The sequence below is a fragment of the Pyrus communis genome, chromosome 15 (assembly GCF_963583255.1).
Source record: "Pyrus communis chromosome 15, drPyrComm1.1, whole genome shotgun sequence".
In the NCBI taxonomy this organism is placed as follows: Eukaryota; Viridiplantae; Streptophyta; class Magnoliopsida; order Rosales; family Rosaceae; genus Pyrus; species Pyrus communis.
This window is the reverse complement of record NC_084817.1, coordinates 24,068,663-24,090,804: the sequence shown is the minus strand read 5'-3', so window position 1 is coordinate 24,090,804 and position 22,142 is coordinate 24,068,663. Positions and strand designations below refer to the sequence as shown.

Below are 22,142 nucleotides of genomic sequence, written 5' to 3'. Positions count from 1 at the left end.
CTAAAATTCAAATTATTAGTTAATGGAAGCAATGTGGAACACGCGTAACTGAAGCTCTAGAGAGTAGGAACGTTGATGACGGGGGAGAAGGGATTGAATGAATGAGGTGGGCAGACGGAAGCCGTGGCACAATGGAGAGGGTCGAAGTGGTGATGGAAGACTAAGTTACCAAAACACGAAAGACAGTGATCACTGGATTTCTTTGAACGGCCAGGATTAAAAGTCCGGTATAGATTGGTACATAAGAAATCTGGTGGATGGGGAGGGATTGCGGTGCTGCAACTATCACTTCCGGCAAGAAGAGAGAAGATGGGTTGGGCAGGAGTAGAGAGAGTATGCAAGGCATCAGTGTGATACAAGCCGAGAAACCTTGGACGCCTAAACATTAATCCTTTCTTAAGAGCTAAGAAACAAGAGAGAAAAAGAAGAGAGGTCGACTGTTTTCTCTCTTTCCTTTTCCCCCTTCAAATGAAACTTTAATTGAGAGAGAGAGAATGGATCAGATAATTGGCAACGTCATAATTATTAACTAGGCTAATTAGGGTATGCCAAAATAAAGGATAACTAGGGGAGATTAAGTTTCTCCTCCACTTTGTAGTTTGTACAATGTAGGTAGTTGTGATCTCAGGATGTTTGGGCATCAGTAGGAGGAGAGGCTTGTGCCAGTTTCTTTAGATTTTCAATGATCATAACGAGTCTGTTGTTAAGTCGATTGACAAAGCACCTCGGCATCCATCCGGCAGGATCTAACTGCATTTTCATTCAACAATGACAAGAAAACCTGTTACAGTTATATGACTAACAATTGATCAAGGTTTTCATAACATTCATTCATACTCTGCAAACTGCAAATTCAAAAGGAAAATAAATAAGGAGGCGACCTGAACAACATAGGTAACCATGCAGGAGTGACCTTGAAGCTTATCAACAACCCATCCTGATTGCAGCAGCAGCCCCCTGATGGCGTTATTTTGCTTTGGTTCCAATCCGGCAGCTATCTCCTTTGGAAGTGAAGCAACTGCTACCACCAGTGTGCCATCTTCCATGGTTTCACGTCGCTCGTAGACTACGAATTCTCTGTTTCGAAAGAGGGGCTTTGAATGATCTCCAAACCTGAGACGGATGATGCTGAGGTTATCTCCAAGATCTTTTATGTACCTTGCTTCTACAAGATGAGGATCCCATTGCTTGGCAGCATCGATGGCGTTTGCAACGGTAATGAATTGCTGGGGTGACAGAGAAGTGAGGAGGCAGCGGCTGCGGAAGGTGTGAAAGGATCCAGACCTGCGTTTGGAGATCTCAACTCCGTTGCCAAGAGTAAGGAGGGGTTTCCAGCCGTCGTTGGGTCTGTTGGAGTCAGAAGCAGACAGTAATTCTTGAATGCAGCTTTCGCTTGCAAACTGCACATACCTTTTAAGCGAGTCCTCACTTATGGACCTATCAATTCAAAAAATGGAAATGGATCGAGTGAGTCAGGTATCAAGTGAGTAAGTAGGAACTAGCTAGAAACAGAGTCATGGATATTATAAAACAGTAAGTAGCCACACCAGGAACGGGTGGTGGTGGTGCTGCTGCTGCTGCTGCAAGGTGCTGGACTGGTAGTGGTCATCGATCTTGTGTCTTTGGTGGTTGTGGACGGAGGCTTATTTTCTCACATTAATTCAAGCTGAAGCAGCTTAACTTAAAGGAAAAACATGGAATGGAATGAAATGCAGTGGAAGAAAGTTGGCGAGTGGGCCTTTTGGTTAGGGGCACATGCAAATGCCAGAGGAGAGGAACCAACCGAGACCTCCACCATGACATGATTGAAGTGCACCTGCACCTGCACGTCTCTCTCTCTCTCCCCCCTAAAAAATCAGAAAAAGAAATAGAAAAATACAAGAATATATAGCAGATGGATTGATTCCTTTGTTATGAAAAAAGAAGTCACTGTCAGAACAAGGATAGAGGGGTAGTGGGTGAAGGGTAAAGGGTAAGGGGTAGGGAAGATGATGCACATGGAGTGTTGGGTGGTCACTTTTATCAAACAATAATAATACATAAAAATGCATAATTCATTGCAAGAGGAGACAGGTAGGCTTAACACTAAACTAAAGGCCAGAGCGCCAGGCAATCCAAATCAAATACAAATATACCATACAATACAATACAATACAATACAAATACAATACAATACAATCTGCTTTGCCTGGTTACAGGCGACAAAGACTGATACCCATCTAAACAACCTCTCTCATTATTCATTAGTACGACATTAGAACGGATCCCAATCCACGTGACGTGCCTAGCTCATTGTCCTGCTATTTATTCTTTCTCATTCATCTGCAATTGTATTGTATTTGTATGTGGCCATTGGCCAATGCCATGCTCTCTACATCATCAGTGTCGTTTTAGCAATCAAATTGCCAATGGGCAATGGCTACTCATCTCATTCCCTAAACTAAAATAAACAATAACCATATTTACAACCAACTCAACTGACCTGACCCTCATCAATACTTTTAAATATATTATAAATCACAATTATCAAACAAAACATAAACCAATCATAAAAGTCATAACTAGAGAGAAATAGTACTAAGTTATTATTATTATTATTATTATTATTATGTTCGCTGCCATCTCTATTTTGAGTTTGATGGTGATATTTCCGGCTTCAAAAAGCCTTTCGCTTTGAGGCTCTCCACTGTGTCCTGCACAGCATCTTCAACTGGTTTGAACACCAACCCCAGCTCAATTAATCGCTTTGCGGCATCCTTGCATTCCTTTAGCCCTGGCTGGGTTTCCCCGCTAAACCTGTACGGATTTCGTTCAAGTCAAACATTACCATCTACTTCTACTTCTACTTCTCTAAGGAACAAGCCAACCAGACAGACAGGAAAACAATAACGATACTAGTAATTCAACCGACACGAATAAACATTATCTTAATCAGTACATGTCTATATTGTTCACAACTCAAACTGTACTCAGGCAAGTCCAAATTGACTGATGATAACTTTAGTTTTGTTTATATTTGATTTCATGGATCTCTGGGCGTTCACTTAAAATTTGATTTGTAAAAAGGAGAGAAAAGAATAACCAAGTAATCATAAACTACATGAGGCAACAAGATAAAATTACAGGTATCGAAAGTGTTTGATTATCTTCTATAAGTTGCGCCAGAGTGAATGAGATTGTTGCCTTCGCATGTATATGGTAATAATAGTTCAAAGTGCTAGCAAAATAATACTTCCATAAAATATAACACAATCACATTTATGATTATGAGTCCCATTTCCCTCCACAAAAATTCTTTTGTGTTCCTTTTGGCATCCAAAAAGAAAGTCTACGCACAAGGGATAAAATGTAGCAAATAAATAAACTAGAAGCAGCAAACCTACCTGTGAATGGGAAACTGAGGGAAGAGTTTGGAGACAGTGAGGGCAAAGTTAGCGAATTGGAAGATGCCATTGGTGCAGAGGTACCTGCCAGAAGCAGCACGAGACTCAAAGAGCAAAACTTGTGCCTTGGCGACATCTTGGACATGGACAGCCCCCAACCAGTGATGCTCTTGGGTGTCGTTGGATCCGTGGAGCAAGTTGAGCAAAACAGCAGAGCTTGCATTGAGGCTAGGCTGCAGGAGAGGCCCAAGACATGTGGCCGGATGGATGGCTACCACATCCAGTCCATGCTTCTCTGCAAACTCCCAAGCTGCTTTCTCTGCCTCTGTCTTCGACACCGGATACCATTTCTGTCCAAGATTAATAGATTATTACTGTTAACTACTATTATGGATAAAATGTCGATGTTCATTGTTCATCTTCTCTTCTTACGAATAAGTAATTATATATGATGATGATGATAATGAATGATATCATCATCAAGTAAGTAACTTAATTTGGGTTGGGGATGATGATGATGATGATGATGATAAATGATATCGTCACGTAAAGTAACTTAATTAGCATTAGGGATGATGAATTAATTAGGGGCACAGTTACTACCTGGCGGGCTTTGCAGTAGTCGAGGTTGGTCCAAGAGGACTCGTCGAAGGGCTTGTGAGGAGGCCAGGAGGGGTTGGGGACCATGGCAGAGATTGAGGAGGTGAGGACGACGCGCCTCACTCCGAACTTCGAGGCGGCTTGGAGTACATTGAGGGTGCCCTGCACGGCGGGCAACACCAGCTCAGCCTGGGGGTCGGTGGGGTCGTCGAGGGTGCAGGGGGAAGCCACGTGGAAGACACCCTGGCAGTGCTGGACGGCCCTGGCGACGGCGTCGGCGTCTAGGAGGTCGGCCTCAAAGACCGTGATAGTGTGGCAGTCGGCGCCGGGGAGGGAGAAGAGGTGGGAGGGATCGGAGGCAGGGAAGATGGAGGCGTGGATGCGGGTGTAGCCCTCTTCCAGTAATGTCTTGACCAACCACGACCCTATGAAGCCATTGGCTCCAGTCACGCACACCGCCTCCTCCTTTTTCTTTTCATCCATTAATTGTTTCTTGTACGAGACTTTGAAGCTTCCTTCCACCGGCCACTCGGAACGCTCACTCCGATTTATTATTATTAATGGATGAACTGGAACCCATTCTTCGATTCATTCAATTCGAGGGTTCGGATTATCCACAACAGCAATAACCTCTCTACGTAATCTACAGAGTATAAATATTAAATACTCTTCTGAAACTGAACAATTAAAATTGTTTGGATCATTTGTCCTTGTATGAATTTCATTTCCCTCGTATCGATGAAATAATAATAAGCTCAGGTTAAGAAAACTGAAGGCATGTCTTAGTACTTAATAAGATTTTCAATATATGCGATGTTACTATTTTAATTTATAAACGATATTGTTTTGAATTTAAGAAAACTAATGAAAATGATTTGAAAACTTTGAGTTTTAACTATAATGACAAAATAAAGAATAAAATAAATATTACCAAGATTAACTTTTTAGTGTAAAAATATGATTTTTTGTTAAAATAAACAATATCTAAAACTTTTCGTTAAAATTCCTTTGAATTTACCTTTGTTGCCTCGTAGTTGCAGTTCAGTCAAGTAGTAATTGCTCAAGACTCGAGCAAGGTAGTGTAGGCAAGGCGCTTGTGGTCCAGTCACCAGTGAGTGAGGCAACGCGTAAAACTTTGGTGACATGAATGAATTATTTTTTGAGTGATATACGATAAATCTGCAGACTTTTGTAGAATTGGGTGACATAAGTGTGATGCGTACAAAATATACGTGACATATTTCATTGTATCTTACCAGCCAGTTAAAGAGAACTTCGAATAGAGAAGATGACAAAAATGTCCTCAACACTATATAATTGACAAGAAATTGCAAACAAAGAGAAGTTGATGAAAGAATTGCCTGTACTTTCTCAGGTCGATGAATCAATCAATATATACTTAACCTAAAACAAAAGCCACTTACAACGATAACCTATAGAGTAAAATAATCAATGGTGTTACAGGTAAACAAAATGGTATGAACTTTGGCCGCGTACACTAGAATTCATTCATGCAAAAACATAATCACATTAACCAGAGGCAATGACAATTACACATTAATATCGGAGCGCTTTGATCTAGCTGCACTGCTGATTTCTGAGTAACTATTATGGGAAAACCTAGGAAGTCTGTAGTTTTCAGAAACCGAAACTGGTTGCTGAGGATAAAGTGTCGGAGGTGGTGTCAGATTGCGTTGCGCTGGAAGAGGAGGGAGCATGTTGTACTTGTAAGGATCAGCACGCAAGCTGCCAACAAAGAAAAAGAAACATCACTCGTCCAGTCATAGTAAAACAGCCTATTGTGAGGAGAGAGATGATGGTGAATAAACAGTCACGGGTTAGTATTCAAAACATCATGACTTGGGTTGTCATATAACTGGCATGCCCATGGTTACTTATAGATTAGCATTCGACACAGTTATAGAGTAGGACCTGCAACACTTACGCATCTGAACACCAAAATGCAATGAATCGCTGTTTTGCATTTTATCACACGAAGACCATCTCACTTGTGAGCCAGCATACCCGCCATAAATTATTTATTAATGGTGATAAATATAACAAGTTAAGGAGAACAATGTAACTAGCTGAACCTACCTGGCATTCCTGTAGGAATGATCCTCGTCACTCCAATTTTCATCTACAGTCTGTGCAGGTCTTTGTACTTGAGAACTAGACCATGGATTCTGTGCAGGTAAATCATCGGAAAAATATCTTCTTTTGATCAACTGAAACAACCGAGACAAAAGTTGGAATCTTTCATAAGGCAAAAAGAAAAAGCTAACAACGAGCATGAACACAGACCACACGGAAAAATTTCATCACAGCTTCCTTGTCATATCTTGCTTCTTTGGCAGCCTGTCAAGGTTTAATAGACCAACATATATTAGAATGTAGAATAACTACAGCTGTAATAAATTGATCAACAACCATATGTAATTCCACATTACCAATGATTCCTCAACATGGCAATCATATTCTCCAACAGAAATTAAATCATTTCATTTTTGTACATAGAAAAAGACGACTTTATTGATCAAAGTGAAAAGTTTGAAAAACTTTTGCCTGGCCATGACAGCAGATCCACAATCTAGTCAAACTAAATTTAGCCTATTACATCCAGAATTGAACTTCTCTCTAATCACAGAGCACCAAACTTAAGACCAATTTATTAGATATGAATATAATGCAAAGATTTTCTGTGGGTTTATGGCACCAATTTCGAATAACATAAGCAACCTCATTCCCGAGTAAATGACACGTAAATGGGACAGAAAACAAGAACCTATTCTGACCTTGCAACCCAAGCATCTAAACAAAGAGTTACAGTTGTGAACTTGTGAAAATACTTATTCAAGTACCAGTACCTACCCGCTTCCATATTTAATATCCTCTTCTCTTATTTATTAAATAAAATAGCAATCATTAACATCTACCAAATGTCATGGATACAACTGTAAATAGGAAAATCCTTTGCATGTCTACAACAACAACTAACAACAAAAAATGAATTCTTAGTGTTCACATGTGCAGAAAATGAATTCTTAGTGATCATAAACATCTACCAAATGCATGGCTGAACCTACGGTGTTCTCTCACCAGACTTATGTGGTGAATTTGGATGCACACAAGTATTGATTTGAGCAATTACCCAGATTCACAATCTAAAAAGATAATCAGCCAGCTTAGAAAGATAACACTTTCCCCGTATATGTACGAATAAAAGAAATAAACAAACCAAGTAGCAGGCAGAAACCTTAAAGCTTAAAAAATAAGGGCATCCCACTAACAAGTAGAATATAAGAGCTTTTACACTTTTTTGTTGCAATGAATGTAATTCACACATGTACTCTACATGTCATATTAATGATCTTGGATTATCCGTATGTTACATGATCATGTTTAGGATTTAAGTGTGGTAAAATATGTCTTTTACACGTATTTTCAGTGATTCTGTACACATGGTGCTATAAAAAAAAAGAAAAAAAAGGCTACTTCAAGCCTTTAACGTTAATATGAAAGGAATCACAGTTCTTGTGATTTCCTGCTCATTTGTGAAGCATGAGTTGACTTGGCTTGTGTGCAAGACACTTTCTTGTGATGCCGAAGGCCGGTGCGCCAAAACAGTCTAGCTTCTGTGGAGTTTTTTCAAGAAAACCTCTGTGACACCAAAGTCCGGAGTGAATCTCTCCTCCTTTATTTTACTTTTGTGTCATAGAACTTAATTAAAATTCTGTCTACTTAGAGCATCTCCAATCATGCTTTCTATTTTTTTTTTTTGAGAAGAAACTATAACAGTTTATTAAAAAGAAAAGTGTAATACACAGAAGTGGATAAGAAATCCACCAAGAACAGAACAAGAAAAACTCTCCAGAGGATCAGATTACAAGTAGGACAACCTCAACCAAAATCATTTTACTACTGCTAACATATCCCACAGTATGTGAGAAAGAGAGTAATTCTTAAATTCATTTGAAACTGAAGCCCAGAAGGCTGCCCAATATCTTACTCTTCCCCATAGATCTGCTGCCCCCACACCAGTATAATCCTCAAAAATTCTTTTGTTACGCTCCAACCAAATGTTCCAAAAAACTGCCGACACCAGACAACCCCACAAAGCTTTAGCTTTCCTCCCAATTCCTAGAGCCTCAAAATTAGTGCTTAGAAGCTCGAAACAACCCTTTGGGATGACCCAACTTACTCTAACCTCCTGAAACAATTTCCACCACAGTTGAATCGTGTAAGAACAATGAAGAAAAATGTGGTTAACACTTTCCTCCTTTGCTTTACACAAACTGCACCAATGGGGAGAGATGCAAATAAAAGGACTTCTCCTTTGAATTTGATCACAAGTGTTGAGCCTCCCAATAGCCACTAGCCACACAAGAACTTTGACCTTCGGAGGAACTTTTGATTTCCAAATCTGAGAAGAGGGTGGAAAATGTTGCACAATCCCATTGTTGCTCAAGAAAGAGCGATATGATTTGCAAGTGAACAATCCTGATAATTCCAGTTTCCACCTTCTATCATCCGCTCTTGATTGAGACAATCGAACATTTTCCACTTTCTGTAATAATCTAGCCGCCTCTTCTATCTCCACCTCATTCAAATTTCTCCTGAAATCAAAATTCCAGCTCAAAGAATTGATAGAAAGATCCACAAAACTTGCAATGTTCTGGTTGTGCATTCTCGATAACAAGAATAATCTAGGAAATTGTTCTTTCAATGGTCCCCCTTCCAACCAACCATCCTCCCAACACCTCACCCTCTCCCCATTGCCCACCTCAAACTTGCAACATTGTAGAAATGATTGGAGACCACACGAAATATCTTTCCAGGGGCTTCGACTTGAACCCCGCAATGGAGGATTTGCATTCCACCCATTATCCTGCAGCCCATACTTGCTTCTTATCACCTTGTGCCAGAGAGAATTTGGTTCCTTTGGGAATCTCCACAACCACTTAGCCAATAACGCTTCATTCTGATTCCTCAAATTCCCTACTCCTAAACCCCCTTCCTCCTTACTTTTAATAACTATCTCCCATTTCACCAGGTGGTTTTTCTTTCCTTCCTCCACCCCCTCCCAAAGAAATCCTTTCATTAGTTTTTCTAGGCGTCCAATCACCCCGCAAGGAATTTTGAACAAGGACATGTAGTAGATTGGCAAGCTTCCCAAAACAGATTGAATCAAAGTTAATCTGCCTCCTCTGGATAAGAAGGCCTTCTTCCAATTTTGAAGTCTTTTTTCCATTTTTTCTACCACTGGATCCCAAAACGTAAGTGCTCTAATAGGGCAAATGACCAGTCATCTACTGTAGTTACTGTTAAGTAGTATGATAAAGCTAAATGTAATCAGTTATGTTAGTTACTGTAATTAGTTAAGATAGTTGAGGGTATTCTTGTAATTAGACTAAGGCAGCTAAGGCTATATATATTCACATCTGTGTAACTGATTATTCTATTCAATACAATCAGAAAACTTACAAAGGAAGTTTTCTGTTTCTATATGGTATCACGCCATTCTGCTTCCCAGCACTGATCTTCTCTTCCGCTCGACAAATCGATCGTTTCTTGATCGTTTCTCTCTGATTCTTTGCTTTTTTGTCTTCGATCTCTCTTGAATCTTGATCTCTTCAAGATATGGCTGCTCAATTTGACTCACCACCCACTGGATCGTCTTCTCCGATCATCTCTCCTTCGATCCAAAACCCTAATTCTTCCTCTAATCCCAGTCCTTTGAACTCATATACCTCTCTTACGATTCACAACATTGGCAGTATGGTGCCGATCAAGCTGAAACGATCTAACTATCTGCCATGGCGAGCACTGTTTGCTCCCATTTTCCGCCGCTACAAACTTCTTGGTATCATTGATGGCACTGAGATCTGTCCTTCGCCCTTCCTGCCAGATCGCTCGATGAACCCTGCTTTTGAGGATTGGTATGAAAAGGATCAAAATCTTTTGATTTGGCTTAATTCTACCCTCTCCGAAGAAATCATTCCGTTCACAGTTGGTGTTTCTTCGTCTCGCGAGCTCTGGGTAAAGCTTGAACAGCGCTTTGGTGGTGTTTCGGAAGCTTATATTCACCAATTGCGATCGCGGCTCCAGTCAATTCAGAAAGGCTCTCAATCCATCTCTGATTATCTGCAACAAATCAAGGAAATTGCTGATTCCTTGCAAGCTGCTGGTGCCTCAGTGTCCGATCGTGACCTAATTGCTGCTACACTTCATGGATTGCCTGATGATTTCGAATCCTTTATTGATTCCATTATGTTGCGGTTATCTTCTACCTCCCTTGATGAGCTCCATGGTCTTTTACTCACCAAAGAGTTATCTATGGCTCGTCGCCGGCCTATTATTCCTTCTTCTGCTACTGAGCCGTTTCAAGCTTTTTCTGTCCACTCTCAACCTCCCCTGCTTCCTACTCCATCTGCCTTTGCTGCTCAACATCAACCTCGTCACTCTGCTTCTAGGTTTAACTCCAACCGTGGTAAGCCATCTCGAGGTTACTTCTCTTCTAATCGCAACAGTCGCAATTTTCACAATTCTCGTGGTACTTTTTCTCCAAATCGTGGCAATCGCAATTATCAAGGATCTCGCCAATTTCAAGGTTCTTCCACCTTCAAAGTTCCGTGTCAGATCTGTGGTTCTACAAGTCATGAGGCACTTGACTGTTTTGATCGTATGAATCCGGACATCTGTGGTCGAATCCCTCCAGCCAAACTTGCTGCTATGTGTGCGCACAATTCAGTCAAACCATCTCAGCCTTGGTTAATTGACTCTGGTGCCACTTCCCACATCACCAATGATGTAGCCAATATTTCTTCTCCTACTCCCTACACTGGAGAGGACAAAGTCTACATTGGCGATGGTAAAGGATTGTCTATTCACCACATTGGTTCATCATCTCTGCACACTCCCCATAATTCCTTTAAACTGAGCAATGTTTTGCATGTTCCTTTTATGAAACACAATCTCCTATCTGCATATCAGTTTCTTAAGGATAATAACTGTTCATTGACTCTTGACCCTTATGGATCCACTGTCAAGGATCGCATTTCGGGGAAGATGCTTTTGCACGGCCCTGTTAGGGATGGTTTCTATCCTCTCCAAGGTTCCACCAGTCTTCATTCATCTCCCTCAGCTCTTCTCAGCATCAAAGCACCTGTCACACTATGGCACAAGCGCCTTGGCCATCCTTCCTCCTCCATTTTTCGACGGGTTATATCTACTAATAATCTTGCCTTACAAGGCAAGAAGAGTGTTGATTTTTTCTGCTCAGACTGTGCACTTGCCAAGAACCACAAGCTTCCTTTTGGAGTGGCTTCTTCATCAACAACTCAAAGTCTCCAACTTCTGCATTGTGATCTATGGGGCCCTGCCTCTGTTACATCTAATTGTGGTTTCAAGTATTACCTACTTCTTGTTGATGACTTTAGCAAATATAGTTGGTTTTTTCCATTGAAGTCCAAATCTGATGTATTTTCTACATTTGTTACTTTCAAAAGCTATGTAGAAAATTTCAGTGGCAATAAAATCAAGATTCTGCGCTCAGATTCAGGGGGTGAATTCACCAGTCACTCCCTTGCTTCTTTTCTTCGAACACATGGCATCTTACATCAATTTAGTTGTCCACATACTCCTGAACAAAATGGTTGTGCAGAGAGGAAGCATCGCCATCTTGTTGAGACAGCTCGAACATTACTTGTTGCCTCTCATGTTCCTCAAGTGTTTTGGGTTGAAGCCTTCTCCACTGCCATCTATCTTATTAATAGGCTTCCTATTTCTGGTCTTACACAGTCTCCTTGGGAACTTCTCTTCAAGCAACATCCAGATTACTCTAAACTGAAAGTTTTTGGCTGTCAATGTTATCCTTGGCTTAAGCCTTACATTCCTAGCAAACTGGATGCTAAAAGCAAAAGTTGTGTGTTTTTGGGGTATAGTCTCCAACATAAAGGCTATAGGTGTCTTGATCCCGTGACCAACAGGATCTACATCTCTCGACATGTTGTGTTTGATGAACACTCTTATCCATTCAAGTCCCTGCTGAGTAACAGTTCAACTTCAGAGACTTCTTCTTCAGCCTATTCTCCATCCTTGGATCTTCACTTCCGCCACTATGTCTCAAGTTCTCCTACACCTAGTACCTCTTCAGACTCATCATGTCCTTCTGCCCCTCCACCTCCACCTCCCCCTGCAGTTCCTTCATGCACTCAGTCCGTGGATCCTTCTTCTAGTTCATCCAGTTCTGTCTCTCTTAGTAATTCCTCTCTTGTGCCTCTTCAGACAAGTCATCCACCACTTTCTGTGAATACACATCCTATGATTACAAGATCTAAGGCTGGAATAAACATGTCTCGCGCTTATTCAGCAACCAAACATCCACTCCCTGTTGATCTTGACCTTGTTCCTAGTACCTATCTGCAAGCATCAAAGCATGCTCACTGGAGAGCTGCCATGCAAGCTGAATATAATGCTTTAATCTCCACAGGAACATGGTCTCTTGTTCCTCCTCATCCTTCTCAAAATGTAGTTGGTTGTAAATGGGTTTTCCGGGTTAAGAAAAATCCTGATGGCACTCTTGACAAACACAAAGCCCGCTTGGTGGCAAAAGGATTTCATCAGCAAGAAGGGGTTGATTTTCAAGAAACCTTCAGTCCTGTTGCAAAACCAGTTACCATTCGAATTCTTCTTGCCCTTGCTGTCCAATTTAATTGGTTCTTGAATCAGTTAGACATTAGCAATGCCTTTCTTCATGGTGACTTAAAGGAGGATGTTTACATGCAACAGCCCCCAGGTTTTATTGATTCCAATTCTTCCCATTTTGTTTGCAAGCTGAAGAAATCCTTATATGGTCTTAAACAAGCTCCTCGAGCTTGGTTTGATAAGTTGTTTCACGCCCTTCATACTCTTGGGTTTCACCAATCCCAATCTGATGCTTCCTTGTTTGTCCTTCCTGGTCCTCAGCAAGTCATTGTTCTTGTTTATGTGGATGATATCCTAGTCACTGGCCCTGATTCTCAACTCTGTCAACAGTTTATCCAGCAACTTAGTAATCTGTTTCCAGTGAAAGATCTTGGCCCTTTACACTATTTCTTGGGATTGGAAGTTCACAGGTCTTCCAATGGCCTCTTTCTTCATCAAACTAAGTACTTACTTGACCTCCTCAAGAAAACAAATATGGAAGGTGCCAAACCTTGTTGCACTCCTCTCGGGTCTCAAAAGCTGGACCACAGTGGGCCTCTCTTATCCAATCCCACTGAATATCGTTCCATAGTTGGTGGACTACAATATCTCACTTGGACTCGCCCGGATCTTGCATTTGCTGTTAATCAGATCTGTCAGTTTATGCATGCTCCACGAGAACAACACCTTCAAGCAGCAAAAAGGGTTCTCAGATTTCTTAAAGGTTCTCTGTCTCATGGGTTATGGTTTACTAAAGGTACCCTCGCCCTTTCAGCTTACTCTGATGCTGATTGGGCTGGCTGCACTTTTGACAGGCGGTCTACCAGTGGTTATTGTGTTTTTCTTGGCCCTAATCTCATCAGCTGGAGTGCAAAGAAACAAAGCACTGTTGCTCGTTCCTCTACAGAAGCTGAATATCGTTCTTTAGCTCATACTGCAGCAGAACTCACTTGGGTTTGCAAAATTCTCAAAGATCTTCATTTCCCTCTTCCTACTCTACCTACCCTATGGTGTGATAATATTTCTGCAATCTCTTTAGCCTCTAATCCTATTTTTCATGCTCGAACCAAGCATGTTGAGATTGACTATCACTATATCTGAGAGTTGGTTCTTGCAAATCTCATCAAAGTTCAATATGTGTAGTGAAGACCAATTGGCTGATCTTCACACCAAATCTTTGTCCAAGAACAGGTTCTCTTTTCTCTGTTCCAAGCTTCCAATTGGAATCCTCACTGATTCCTCTTTTAGCTTGAGGGGGTGTAATAGGGCAAATGACAAGTCATCTACTGTAGTTACTGTTAAGTAGTATGATAAAGCTAAATGTAATCAGTTATGTTAGTTACTGTAATTAGTTAAGATAGTTGAGGGTATTCTTGTAATTAGACTAAGGCAGCTAAGGCTATATATATTCATATCTGTGTAACTGATTATTCTATTCAATACAATCAGAAAAAGTTACAGAGGAAGTTTTCTGTTTCTATACTCTTGGCCTACCCCCAAGAGGGAGACCCAAATACTTTATTGGCCAACTACCCACCTCACAACCCCAAGAATCTGCCAACCTTTTTAATTTCTCACAATCTGAGTTTATTCCAGCCAAAGAACACTTTGCTTTGTTGATTTTCAACCCTGAAACAGTACAAAATAAATTGAGCACCTCTAATAAATTGTTCCAAACTTCCTCATCATCCGCCAAGAAGAAAATAGTATCATCAGCAAATTGAAGATGAGATATCTCCACCCTTTCTTGCCCAATGCCTAAACCTTTGATCAGCTGATTTTCTTGAGCCTTCTCCATTAATCTACTCAAGGCGTCCACTACTAAGGTAAAAAGAAAAGGTGACAGTGGGTCGCCTTGTCTCAAACCTCTTGAAGCATGAAATTTTCCCCTAGGCCTCCCATTGATCAAAACGGAGAAATTTGCAGAATTTAGACATCCCTGCACCCATTTTCTCCATCTAATGCCAAAGCCTTTTCTTTGTAAAACTTCGTCTAAAAATCTCCACTCGACATGATCATAAGCCTTTTCAAAATCGATTTTAAACACCAATCCCTCCTCTTTCTTCTGCCTCACCTCTTCTACCACCTCATTTGCAATAAGGACAGCATCCAAAATTTGTCGGCCTTTAACAAAAGCTCCTTGATGTGGAGAGATTGTGCTGCCCATAACCTCCCTTAATCTTGAAGCTAGGGTTTTCGCCACAATTTTGTATAATCCAGTAACTAGGCTTATAGGCCTGTAGTCCGTCACTTTCAAAGAATCTGACTTTTTCGGAATTAGACAAATAAATGTTTCATTTGTCACCGCATTTATTATTCCGGCCTCAAAGAACTCCTCCATGACCTTCAAAATATCCACTTTCAGGAATTCCCAACAGTGTTGAAACATTTGCAAGGAATAACCATTTGGTCCTGGCGATTTATCCCTTCCACAATCAAAGACTGCTCTTTGTACTTCCGATTCCTCAAAAGGCCTCTCAAGCCAAGCTGCCTCAGATTCACTTATTGAGGCCCAATTGATGCCTTCCAAGCCCCAACATACCTCTTCGTTACTACTAAACAGGGACTTGAAGAAGTTAACGATATGTTTTTCTATCTCTTCTGCATCCTCTACCACTCCCCTATCATCCACTTCCAACCTTTCTATATAGTTTCTCTTCCTTCTTCCACTTGCTATTCTATGGAAAAATTTAGTATTACCGTCCCCTTCTTTAGCCCATTCCACTTTACCTCTCTGTCTCCACTTCACTTCTTCCTTATAAGCTAGATCTTCCACAAGGAAAAGTAACTCTTCCTTCTTTCTTTTAGCAGCAACATCTAGCCCTTCCAACCCTTCTCTCCTATCTAAATCCTCTATGCTAGCCTCAGCATCCTTAATTTGTTTCTCGACATCACCAAAACTTTCCTTACTCCATCTTTGCAACTTTCTTTTGATAGCTTTTAACTTGTACAAAAATTTATAACCTTCCCAACCCTCCACCTGCTCAGATTGCCACCATTGTTTGAACTTGTTCCTGAAATCTGGGTGCTGTAGCCACATGTTTTCAAATCTGAAAGGACTTGGCCCCCATTTCACCTTGTTAGTATCTAGTTGGATTGGACAATGGTCAGAAGTGACCCTTGCCAAAGCCATTTGTCTTACCTCTGGAAAAATCTCTTCACAACCTACCGAGATCAAAAATCTGTCTAACCTCCGACACACAGGTTCTTCTCTGAAGTTTGACCAAGTAAATTGAGCATTGAGCAACTCCAAATCCTTGAGTTCTGTATCTTGGATGAAATCATTAAAGTTCCTCATGCTTGTAGTCATTCTTCCCCCATTTGATTTCTCATTTACAAATCTCACCACGTTAAAATCTCCTCCTACACACCATCTTGGTCCGCAAAGACCGTAAAGGCCAGCCATTTCTTCCCAGAACTCCTTTCGCTCTCTATTTTTGCAGGGACCATAGACACCAGATAACCACCAGTCTAACCCATTGAGGGCTTTAACTTTTATGGAGACAGAGAAACCTCCAACCAAAGATTCAATAACCGAGATGTGTTTGGTGTTCCAAATCACAGCTATACCCCCAGATCTTCCTTGAGCAGGGGCGTAAATCCACTCTTTAAATCTGCTTCCCCAAACACTAGCCACAAGCGATCTGTCAATTGATTCTTTCTTTGTTTCTTGTAAGATAATAATATCGGGCTTTAATCGCCTGAATTGCTGTTTCAAAATCAACCTCTTCTGCCTACTTCCCAATCCTCTTAACATTCCAGCTAATTATCTTCATTAAATCTGACAATGCCCCCTTGAATTTTCTTTTCTGCCTTGTTTCCACCCACAAGCTTGCTAGCAATGCCTTTCCCAGTATTCCTCTCAAGAAATAAAGACCTTTTCAGTGGCACCAAAGAAACTTTCATATTTGACATGAATTTGGTAGTTCGAGTTTGTGCTTCACGTTTGACTGATACGCTAGCCGACCTTTTCCTTCTGCTGTACTTTAACAGTTTCTTGTTTTTTCCAGTATCTTTGTATTCAACTTGTTCCACATTGTCTAAATTTGCTATATGATGCGACTGAGAAGGTACCTCATCCAACGTCGTCCTTGTTTCCATTGTTGTATCAGTGAAGAGATTGTGAAACACATCGTTACAGCGATCAAAAACATCGAAGGTTTCATTTTCGTCTTGTGAAGAATCACCAAACTCCTTTGAAACTGATGATTGTGACATGTATTCGTCTTCACCAAAATCTGATAATTGAGAATAATCCAGACCAAGATCCTCTGTCAACCTCATCCTTTGTTCAGATGATTCCTCTTCAATCAACCTGCCCGATGGCCTAATTGGAACATCATCGACATCACTTTCCTTTTCATCCATCTGTTCACAAACATTATTTAAGAAGGTGAGATTGGGAGATTGAATTTCCTTCAGTTTAGGCCTCTCGAAAGGAGTCAGATAAGATCCGAACTCATCTGGAAGAACAAGCTTCAGTCTTTTTCCACAAATATCAGAATCGCCAAATCTCCCAAGGAAATTCAAATTGAAACACATTGGAGTTTTACTTGAAACACCCTTGTGATGAGCTTTCATAGCCGAAGAACATTGAGAATTGTTCACTGTTGAATACTCCAGCAAGGATGTCTGCATATTATCCATGGTTGACAAAACCATTCCTTCTTGTAGTTGAAATCTCGGCCCATTGAATTCTAGATTAATTGGGCCTACACATGACCCTGCAAAAAGATTATGTGGGTCAAGACCCACCATCCTTGCAGAGTGAAATAAAGAATTCTCCTTATTAATGGAAGGCCCACATGCCTCCACTACCATTTCTTTATTCCAAAATAGACCACTTTTGAGATTAACCTCCCTTTTTGTCCTATTAAAATAAAACCCCTTCGTTGATTTTTGTGCTCCTTCGGTGGGAATACCACCGCCACCAACTGTCCCACATACCTCCAAGCCCTTGCCTATATCCGAAAAGACCACTTCTTTCTGACTTCCTTTCTCTAATGAATTATTAAAATAATCCCCTGCAACTGCCTTTTCTGCTCCTTCTGAGAAATCCACCGCTTCTGTCATTTCCACCGCTCCTGTCAGTTTTCCTACTCTCTGCTGTTCACCTTGCTTTCTTACAGAAAAAGTAGTCATTAATTACAGGCTTCTCAACCCGCACACTCTCTGTCACATGCATGCTTTCTCCTTGCTTTCTTTCAGATCCAACAGTGACAGGGCATTCAAAATCTCCAATCTGAAAACAGACACGTGTCCCTGATATAGGGGTAGTCTGTTGAAAATCTGCTTTCGCCGGAGGGATAATTCCGGTGATCCTTTGTAACTTCGATTCAGTCTTCAAAGAGCCCCTTGTTATTGTGGTTACTCCACAATCTGCAGCCGAAAGATTAGGTCTCTTTGCTGGCGAAAGTTGACAGATTTTTACCCTGAAAACTGATTCTCCATCTACCACATTTACGAACTCTGGAATAAAGCCAATGTTGTTGGGTTTGATTTTTAACTTTGCTTCAATCAAAAAACCAAAGTTAGCTGTTCTACGATCAACTTCTACCAGACCACCGCATGCATCGCCAATGTTTTGGAAAAAATCATTGGTCCAAAGATGCGGTGGTAAACCTTCCAGAGCAACCCATCCACCATAACTAACCACCTTTTTGTCGTTTGATTTGATACTGTCCCACCATCCAGACAGCACCACATCAGGTAACTTATTCATGGCAAGAACTCCAAGTTGTGCAATTTTTGTTGCTTCCTCTTCGTTCTGACAAACAAACAAGGCCTTCTATTTTATAGCAAAGTTTTAGCTAAAACTATCAAAAAGTTATTTTAGGAGCCCCCTCCGTACTCCCTACTTTAGAGTCATAATGACTATGCGTCAATAATTAGCCAATAGGAATTAATTATTTATTTGAAATAATATTGAAACAGTTAGCATTAATTATAAAGAGCCAATAGGAGCTCCTTTTTCCCTCCCTATATTTAGGATCTCCTAGATCAATCCCTATCTTAGGAGGAGGTGGGTAGGGAGCATTATTGGAGTTGATTTTTTGAAATCCTCCCTAAATTCTAGTTAGGAGCTCATATAGAGAGCCCATTGGAGATGCTCTTAGAATCTAACAGCATTTTGATACACGTGTGAAGTTTCCTCCCTTTGTCACTTTCTACGTCAAGTACAAAGTTCCATGGCAGCTCGAAAATTGCAAACTATCCAAGTCAACAAAAAAGAGAGCATAGTAGCAGCTATTAAAAGAAATCCTTCCCAAATGTCGTTTTCTAAGGTGAGGCATTTTACCCAATGAGACAGCAAAACAAGGTCAGTTGCCTACAAACATGTCTCATGCAACCACAACCACATTCATTGAATGCTAAGTTACCATATACTAATTTCATTTTCATTGATATAATGTCTACAGCGTCAATAGAGAAGGGAAAAAGGGTAGCAAGAAAAACAAGAATAAAAAACCTGCTGCTTACCGCAATAAGGCCTCCAGCACCAGGGAAACTCTCAGTCAGTGGAAGTTCTTCACTGGATGGAAGCAAACCTTGTTTCTCAACCCACTGTCGAGCTACGTCAACAAGATTGCCACTGCTTCCCCTTGTACCCTCTTTTGCAGCAATATCAGCTTTGTTACCTATAACAATATATGGGACAGGAAGGCCACCAGGACCTCCAGATCCTAGAGGAGCCGAAAATGTCCCAGTTGCAGCAATCTCAGCTGCCCACTTCTGTAAGCCAGTTTTTGTCCTCCTCTGGGAGAGATCATGAACAAAGATTACACCTGCATATGAATGTCAAAGTGTATCATGAGCTGAAAAATCTAAATCCGGCAGCAACATGCTGGTTCCATAGTTTTTATAGGAAATAAATTGTGTACAATCGTATTGATCATAGCTGAATACCACCATGACCTACCACTAAAATTTTGTCAACACCTATCATGCTTTTTTTTCCATCATTATTATAGAACATGGATGCAACAAGAGATGCAAAAATGGTTAAATTTAAGCACTTACAAGCCCAAGAAGGCTGTTGATTTCTAAATTAACAGTAAATAGTCAATTAAATTGTCCCTTAGACTTTCTTTACTTCACGGCCTTTGTCTCTACCTTGTATTAACATGCATACTATTTACCAGGAGAATAAAATGTTTATAGAGGGAGAGAGGTCCCAAACTTGCCATTAATTTGGGAATAAAAAAGAGATCGGCATTCTTTGTATCTATCATGTCCAGACACATCCCAGAGTTCAATAAAGAAATCTCTCTCAGCGTCACCTTTAATACTGCTTGACGAGCTACCCAAGTTTCCATAAGTAGTATGCTGGATAGAAAAACAGTAAACAATTATTGAGACTTGAAGTTCAGAAATAGTTCTCAATATCCCATCAGAATCAAAGTACTGTTAATTCTCACCTTTACACCTACTGTACACCCTACTGTCTGAGGAGGACGCGTGATGGAAGAACCTTTGACAATCAGATGAACAAGAGCAGTTTTTCCAACACCTACGAATACATCACAATATAACGATGAAGTTTGATAATAAAACTGAAGTTACGAGATGTAATGTACAACAAAAGAGATTGGATAAGTAAAATACTCCCTAATGCATTAAACAATTGTTTTTCGCGCACATGTGCAGATGTCAAATTACAGGTTTAGAGGATTCCAATTCTGCCTACCAAAAATTAATTTGAGCAATGCAATATCATAAACATTAAAGGCATTACACTTCTAGCAAGCTTAGATAATATATTTTAACAATCAAGCACATCAGAATTGAACTTGACACAACTACTTGAAACTAACATGTGTAGAACCACTCCATGATTGAGTAAGCATCACAACATTACCTACTGGTTCAAGATCAAAACAGGTAAAGGTTTCATTAAACCTGGCCAACCTATTTCCAAAATATAAAGATGCACAGACCTTTCTCAAGCCAGAATGCAAAAATGAAATGTGTAGATATCTACTAATCAAGTTCCAAAAATTCCATGACAAAGTCACTCTCGCGTGTCACTTAAGCCTCCGAGTTCAAATTGCTTTGGTACACCGCTACAAGAAACTTTTAATCGAATAATTCTGTAACGAACTAATTGAAGAGAAGCAACCACTGTGGTCAGAACTGTCCTGTCTCCAAACTCATATCTACAACAATTTGGTACCAAAGTTGTAACGAAACTTTATTGTCACGATCCATATTCCTCCTAATTACAAACATCATGACACCGATAGGATACGAGCACATACAGCACGATCAAGGAGAAAGCAATCAATCAAAATTTAGGAAAACCAAAACACAAAAGAAATTAAAAGAAAATCAAAAGTTAGAAAAAGAACAAGATACCAGAGTCGCCGACAACCAGCACCCGAACCTGGCCACAAGGCGGACCGCCGCCACCGTTTTGGTCTTTGTTGTCCCTCTCACGGTCACGGTCCCTCCAGAACATGTTGTCCTCCGACTCGGAGCCTTTGGAACCGAAATAATCACCACACCACACCTCACCTCAGAATCAAATCTCAAGTCCCATCAAAATCGAACACGCACAAAATCCAACAATTTCTCCAAATCTCTACTTCAAATCTAAATTCCATCTTTCTTGCATGACCACCAACACAACAAGCCCAGCTATAAACATGTCCCGAAGCCAAAACCTAGTTTCAAGTTTCACCTACAGATCCAATTCTCTATGAAATGGAAGTAGCAACTGGATTTGGCGTCAAGTTGAAGCAGTGAATGGATACAGCAAGATCCGAATTTCTGAAATCTATGCCTATTGATGCGAGAGTGAGAGGTTAATTAATGCAACGTAATCATCCTTTTCTTTTCATTTGCTTGTATCGTGTTTCTCTCTCTTTTGGGATTTGATTGAAAATAGGCTAATTTGGTATTCGGTGCTTTTTGAAAAAATTGTTTCTGACGCACAACGAAGATAAACAGTTCTAAAATAAAATTATTGAGTGTTTGGCAAAATGTTTTCTTGTAAAAGTGTATTTTTTTAAAATAAAATAAAAGTGTGTAAGTATTTGATAAATTTTATATAAACAGTTGTGAATATGTTAAATAATAAAAATAAAAAAATTATATTTAATGTGATATAATAATTATCAAAGATAATATATAGGGACAAAAACAATATAATTTGTAAAATATAAAGGATTATCCTTGTCATTTTCAAAATTTTATTAAATGAGAATTGATTATAAGATCAACTCCAATCCTGACCTATAACCTATTTTTCCCCTTATATTCCTCCCAAATCCAACCCAACCCAAGTGGAAAATTGGACCTAAAACCTATAACCCAAAATAAAATAAAAAATAGCCCAGGATTTAGCCCAGAAAATGACGTGGGCACCACTAGCGGGATCTGTCACATCCCGGCCTGGGGCGGATCACTTCCCGGGCCCGCTCCACCACCGTAGCACGATATTGTCCACTTTGGGCTTACCATTCCCTCACGGTT

The 22,142-nt window shown here is 40.3% G+C and overlaps 3 protein-coding genes across 3 annotated transcripts; all 3 read right to left on the bottom strand.

Annotated features, from left to right (window-relative positions):
- Positions 1-512: 512 nt before the first annotated feature.
- On the bottom strand, positions 513-1,827 carry LOC137717258 (uncharacterized). Its single transcript, XM_068456561.1, has 3 exons — positions 1,548-1,827; positions 882-1,437; positions 513-750 (listed from the first exon to the last, which is right to left on the bottom strand). Exons 1-3 carry the CDS (start codon positions 1,607-1,609, stop codon positions 625-627), a joined length of 744 nt encoding a protein of 247 aa, XP_068312662.1. The 5' UTR covers positions 1,610-1,827; the 3' UTR covers positions 513-624.
- Positions 1,828-2,116: 289 nt separating this feature from the next.
- On the bottom strand, positions 2,117-4,705 carry LOC137717257 (phenylacetaldehyde reductase). Its single transcript, XM_068456560.1, has 3 exons — positions 3,987-4,705; positions 3,384-3,733; positions 2,117-2,796 (listed from the first exon to the last, which is right to left on the bottom strand). Exons 1-3 carry the CDS (start codon positions 4,464-4,466, stop codon positions 2,625-2,627), a joined length of 1,002 nt encoding a protein of 333 aa, XP_068312661.1. The 5' UTR covers positions 4,467-4,705; the 3' UTR covers positions 2,117-2,624.
- A 623-nt stretch (positions 4,706-5,328) lies between these two features.
- Positions 5,329-21,590, bottom strand: LOC137717256 (small GTPase LIP1-like). Its single transcript, XM_068456559.1, has 7 exons — positions 21,024-21,590; positions 20,087-20,178; positions 19,853-19,994; positions 19,149-19,453; positions 6,288-6,341; positions 6,081-6,211; positions 5,329-5,729 (listed from the first exon to the last, which is right to left on the bottom strand). Exons 1-7 carry the CDS (start codon positions 21,124-21,126, stop codon positions 5,534-5,536), a joined length of 1,023 nt encoding a protein of 340 aa, XP_068312660.1. The 5' UTR covers positions 21,127-21,590; the 3' UTR covers positions 5,329-5,533.
- Positions 21,591-22,142: the final 552 nt, after the last annotated feature.